Source organism: Erythranthe guttata, chromosome 9, assembly GCF_056151865.1.
Source record: "Erythranthe guttata isolate IM_541 chromosome 9, IM_541, whole genome shotgun sequence".
Lineage (NCBI taxonomy): Eukaryota > Viridiplantae > Streptophyta > Magnoliopsida > Lamiales > Phrymaceae > Erythranthe > Erythranthe guttata.
Window position 1 is genome coordinate 12,440,186 of NC_142541.1, and position 6,115 is coordinate 12,446,300.

At 37.1% G+C, this 6,115-nt stretch overlaps 1 protein-coding gene across 1 annotated transcript; it reads right to left on the minus strand.

Moving 5' to 3' along the window:
- Positions 1 to 2,404: 2,404 nt before the first annotated feature.
- On the minus strand, positions 2,405 to 4,126 carry LOC105974005 (F-box protein At3g07870). The gene has a single exon (XM_012999049.2). It carries the CDS (start codon positions 3,935 to 3,937, stop codon positions 2,768 to 2,770), a length of 1,170 nt encoding a protein of 389 aa, XP_012854503.2. The 5' UTR covers positions 3,938 to 4,126; the 3' UTR covers positions 2,405 to 2,767.
- Positions 4,127 to 6,115: the final 1,989 nt, after the last annotated feature.

A 6,115-nucleotide genomic window follows, 5' to 3' on the forward strand; every position in this document is an offset into this window, starting at 1 on the left:
TCGCATATCTTCAAATTTAACATCCCCTTTTCGCTTGTTCACGAGAATATTCCCCGGCTTCAAATCCCTATGCATCAGTTTATTCGAATGAAGAAACTCGACCCCCTCCAATAATTGCTTCATCATACACTTTAGTTCGCTCGGATTAATAATAAAGGACTCGTCTTTCTTCTTGGATTTGATGTAGTTACTCAAATCACGTTCGAAATACTCCATGACTATATAAACGGTGTCGTCGTCAAAATCATTACCGACGAGAACTTCCTTGAATCGGACGATGGAAGGGTGAGGAAGAAGGGACTCGAGTACGTCGGTTTCTCGGAAGGAAGATACGGAACATCCGTTGAACTGTTGTTTGATGGCGACGATTTCTCCGGTTTTTGAGTGGCGAGCTTTGTGTACAACGCCGTAAGTTCCAGATCCGATGATATCAATACTTTGATAACCTGTATTATTAAGCATACCGGAGGAATATTTTCTTCCGATAATCTTGGAGGATACATCGTCGTCATCATCATCATCGTCGTCACTTTGAATAAAAGCGCAGTCGAGTTTGGGTTTCTTGACAATAATATTTTGAGGCGCTTTCGATCTGATAGCTGCTCGTTTTCTGGACCCATAGATAGAAGCATACAGATTCTTCTTCGGCGGCGCGGCCACTTCGGCGGCCATGGCGAAACTCTCTTTTCTCTAAATCTCTCGCTCTCTCTCTCTCGGAAAATCAAATCAACTTTCTCTCTAAATTATCTGTCTCTCTCTGAAAATCAAATCAAATATGGTGTTACGTGGTTTGCAAGGTATGAGGCGATTGATTAGGGTTTATATAGAAAGAAGATTGATTCATGTTAGGGAAGTTTTTGAACATCATTAATTACCTTTCCTTATACAACTCAACCTTTGTTGTACTACGTAACTATTGTGTTCGAATCTTTAGGTTTGTAAATTCTAATCAAATCAAATCTTACAATAATAATAATAATAATAATAATAATAATAATAATAATAATAATAATAATAATAATAATAATAATAATAATAATAATAATAATAATAATAATAATAATAATAATAATAATAATAATAATAATAATAATAATAATAATAATAATAATAATATAAAAACTTATGTTCAACGGACGGGTTTTCGGGTTTTGGGTTTTGGGTTTTTCGGGGTTTTGGGTTTTTCGGGGTTTCGGGTTTTTTGGGGTTTCGGGTTTTTCGGGGTTTTGGGTTTCGGGTTTTTCGGGGTTTTGGGTTTTCGGGTTTTGGGTTTTTTTGGGTTTTTGGTTTCGGTTTTCAGTTTTCGGGTTTCGGATTTTCGGGTTTTCAGGTTTCGGGTTTTTGTAGTAATTTTTTTATAATTTGAACAATTATATTTTTTTCCTAAATTGTTGTTGGCTGAATGATTTTGGAGAAAAAAAAATTATTTTTTATTAATTTTTGTGTTTTGTATTAAATGGGCAAAACCCACTTGTTATATAATATTGCCAAGAGAAATTTGAAATATGTCCACGTGTCAGTTTGTTAGTGGAATCCGATTATTGTCTTTTATAGGCCCATCCGGTCTGAATGATCACCCTTAAATCAAATAGGTAACTATTGTGTTTCCAATCTTTAGCTTTGTAAATTCTAATCAAATCAATTTTACTATAATAATAATTAATAATAATTAATAATAATAATAATAATAATAATAATAATAATAATAATAATAATAATAATAATAATAATAATATATTATTATTATTATTATTATTATTATTATTATTATTATTATTTAAAAAAATGAAAGTAAATTAAGGTGTAATATTTCGTTTTAGAAACAAAAAAAAATGCCTTGTTTAGATATGGCTGGTTAGAAGTTGAATAAGGGAAGCGATGAGATTGGAGTGAGGCCTTGCAATCACTTGAGATCCTACACCGGGTGAAATACACCGGGTAGATCTTTACCATTAATATACACACAAACACACACATACCCACATTGGTGTGTGTAGATCAACGGTGAAAAAACACCCGGTGTAACCTTCACCCGGTGTAACCATCACAATGTATACTAACAAAGCAAGAAAACAAGAATCAATCGGAACCCTTTGTGAATAATAAATTAAATAATCTGCTGCTTTAGATTAATGCACAAAACCTAATTTATTAATAAGAGCATCATATCACTTAATTTTCACTTGCTCAGAGCTTGTAAAAAAGAATTGTTGCTCATGTATTTTGGCAGGGGATATTTTTACGATTGTTGTTGTATTCATAAATTTGATAGCCTTTTTCATGTATGTGTGTTTGCTTTGATTCATGTATGTTTGTGGGTTTCTTGGAATTTTTGTGTAGAGGCTGAATCAATGTAATTCAGATGACAAGACGAAAAAGCCCATGGACATTGTCATGTGCCTCACACATGCACCACAATATTCCAATCTTCGCCCGAAGAAATTAGTCGTAGGTGGTTAAGTGACTCGAAATAACAAATTTGGGCGTAAATATTCCAATATTTGCCCGATTAAAATTAGACGTAGGTGGTCAAGTGACTCGAAATAACAAATTTGGGAGTGCCCGTACAATTTTTTTTTCTTTTTTTTTTTTTCTTTTTTATGCATAATCATAAAATTTCTATTAATAAAGGCTAATCAGAATTACCCCTGCATCAATATTAAAACATGGATACTTATGTTTTTTTTTTCTTTTCCAGTGTGGCAATACTTATGATAACATTAACAGAAAGACAGACTACAGATTGACAATATTTCCAAAATACACATCAAAATGAAGTTACATTCTCCATGGGGAAACACTTGAGCGAAAGAAAACTCGAGCGATGAAGCATTACCTGCATGCCCCTGCGTCCATCAAACACTCCAAACATATGTGCCAGCTCAGCAGTTTCGGTCTCGTTCGAGTAGCAGAACAAGCACACCGCATAACAAGACATCAACACATGACCGCGTTCGAAAACTCTGACAGGACAAACAAAGTTGGAAGTAAATCCGCCAAAGCCACGAAGAAACTGGGGTTTCCGGATCACAATCTCCTTCGCCCAAGATTTCTCGTCTCCGTATTCCTTCATCAACCAGACAACAACTTCATCTTCGGACAAATTGTCGCACACGCATAAGTAATCCCCCAAAGCTACCACGACCTGAGAATGCACATCGCTTTCACGAAGAGGAGGAAGAGCAAACGTGCTGAACGTTTCCGCCTCGAGATCGAAGCGAGAAATCGAATAAGACCCCTTGAAATCTTCGACGAACCAGTGGAGACTCCCGTTGAGAAACGCCCCGATCGAGTACTGGTTATTCCCCAACGGGGGAACAGAGGCAATGCTTCTCCATTTCCCCGTTCCGAGAGTGTAAACGTGACAACTAGACTTTGTAATCCCGACCAATTCGTATGTATAGGGATCGCGATCATACTCGAGAGAAACCCTAACCACCTTATACCGCCCGGTAATTTTGCTCACCCCGAATCCGTTAGCTACTATTGTAGGAGAATTAACGTAGTTTTCGGGGGTTGGGAGCTGGATACACTCACGAGTGATTGGGTTGCATATGTGGAGAGCATCGAATTGGCGGGTAATTCCGCGCGAGAAAAGCAGGCCGTTGGCGGAACCCTGTATAGCGGTGGGGAGTCTGATCGTTGCAAATTTCCGGCAAGGGAATCCGGTGACTGGATTGTGGCGGTGCTGGTGATTGTGTTCGTCTTCGAATTCGAAGATCCTCAACTCCGATGAGTACTCGCAGATAGCCAGGCCCGAGGTTGATCTGGAGAGATGCGAATCGGCGAACTCGCGAGTCCGGAGCAGATCGCGCCACGATCTGCAGACGAGTTTGGATCTGGCAATCGTTCGAATCGGAAGTCTGGAAAGGATATCGATGGTGGTCTCCGGTGGGAGATGTGTGAAGAATTCCGACGTCAATTTTGGGGATTTCATGATGAACCCTAGCTTGAGAAATCGAAATTCAGAAATCGAATTGGGTAAGTAAGAACTCGACGTCGTCGTTTTGGCACATTTGAACTAGTTAGTTAGGGCTTTCAATTAGAGCAATTATGCATTCGTTCTTCTTCTTCTTCTTCTTCCATATCTGATGTTCGGTTCTGCTTCTACTCCTCACACCGCTGTGTTGGATTGGATGAAGGGGGGCTATTTGACAAATCCCCAAACTTCTTTCACATTTTCTTTATTCTCAAAATGGTCCTTCCACTATTTTTTTTCACTATTTCCATCCTCGTTTATGTTTTTCCTTTTCTTTTTTTGTTAAATTAATTTTGATTTTTTTTTAATTTTCTATTTATTATTATACTTTTTTTTTTATATAATTTGTTTTCTACGTTTTTAACCTTTTTTTCTGTCCGATTTATTAATCGACTATCAACTAAGGTAGAGTCGATTAAGGAACTGACTGCTAAAATCGTTGTTGAACAATGAAATTGATTACTAAATATAACAAAAACAACCGTAATGCCTTCAATGAATACACGATTCAATAAAAAGAATCCAAACAACCAACCGCAAAAATAACAAAACACAACTAAAAAAGAAACGAAAAATCAAACTATGTTTTTACAAAACAACAAATACACGAAAAATGTTATTGATTTATACAAATCGGATGATTGATTGACAATGACAGGACGAAAAAACACCATCTCTATGCCCATGTCCAGCAGCTACATGTAGTAAAAAAAAATCATTAAAAAAATACAATCGATTAACCTTCATCGACTACTGCACATAGTCAATTAATCTCCGCGAACTTCCTCCATCTGCGCCATCATCCACACAAAAACCGTACATATGCCACCATTACTCCACCAGCAGCCTCGTTAACACCACTCGGGCCCACACCTGCACCACCATCAGCCTCACCACAACCATCACCTCCTCCAAAAATATCCCGCCACCTAGACCACCGCGTACGGCACCGCCAAACTCCGCAACTATACCTAGACGACCACCACGCATCAACCATTGAGAAACGACGCCGTTGTTCAGAACTCCGGTCAGCGGGAAGAAAGGGAGTTTGTCGCCTTGATTTCACCTTCATCTTGCGCCGCTCTGCCGCCGTATTCGCCCATCTCATATCATGGATTTGTCGTTCCCGTTGTACTACCCCAAGCCTAGTAACTCCGACGTCACAACGACGGCGTTTTGGCCCCTCAGATTCTTAAAGAGGGAGAGATAAGAGAGAAGTAGAAAAGAAAGTGAAAACGAGAAATTTCACATTGAGGGAAAAAAAGGGGCATAGAGAATACAATTGAGAAATTAGGGTTAAATAAGATATATATTATTAAGGGTATAATGGGTAGTTTACTTCTATTATCATCCAACCTAATAACTGATGGGGTCTTCTTAAAGACGGCGGTTATATGCAAGCCCATTTTTTTATTAGTTCAAAACCACATAAATAAGTTTATTAGTTCAAGCCCGTAAATTAATCTAATTTTATTACATCGAAGATCAAAGATGACAAATATACCCTTATCCACAAATAATACTCAAATACAAATAAATCTTATTTTTAATTTGTTCAAGACCAAAAAAAGAAAAAAAAAAAACAAAAAGAAATACCACGACTGCCAACCAGCGAGACTTTCACCGCACCGGCGATGACCAGCGACCCACCCACCGCACCATTACCACCACCGCATCACCACCAACAAGTAAATCCATTTTACTAAACTTTTGTTTGTAAATTCGAAAACATTAATCGAGCATCGATGTCCTTTTTACTAATTTTTTTTTTTTGTAAATTCGAAAACATTAATCGAACATCGATTCTAGATAAATATGTATGAATGAACATTAATCTATGCTTATTTCTTGTTGGGTTGCAATGATTTGGCCGATTTTGGAAAAAAAATTGAGATTGAAATTTGTTTTTTTATTTTTTTTCGTTGGTTTCCGAAATCGATTTATCCAGACCGATTTTGTACACGAAAATCGGCGTCATAATACCGATTTTTGTTAACCAAATCGGCGACACAACGTCGACTTTACAAGTCAAATCGGCGTTGTAATGTCGATTATTGAGTACAAAATCGGTTTTTCAATACCGATATTTTTTGAATTTTTTTTTAAATAATACATTATATATTTTGTTAATTGATA

What these genes read in the sequence shown, in the direction of transcription:
- LOC105974005 (XM_012999049.2), bottom strand. Translation starts at nt 3,937, where the DNA reads ATGAAATCCCCAAAATTGACGTCGGAATTCTTCACACATCTCCCACCG.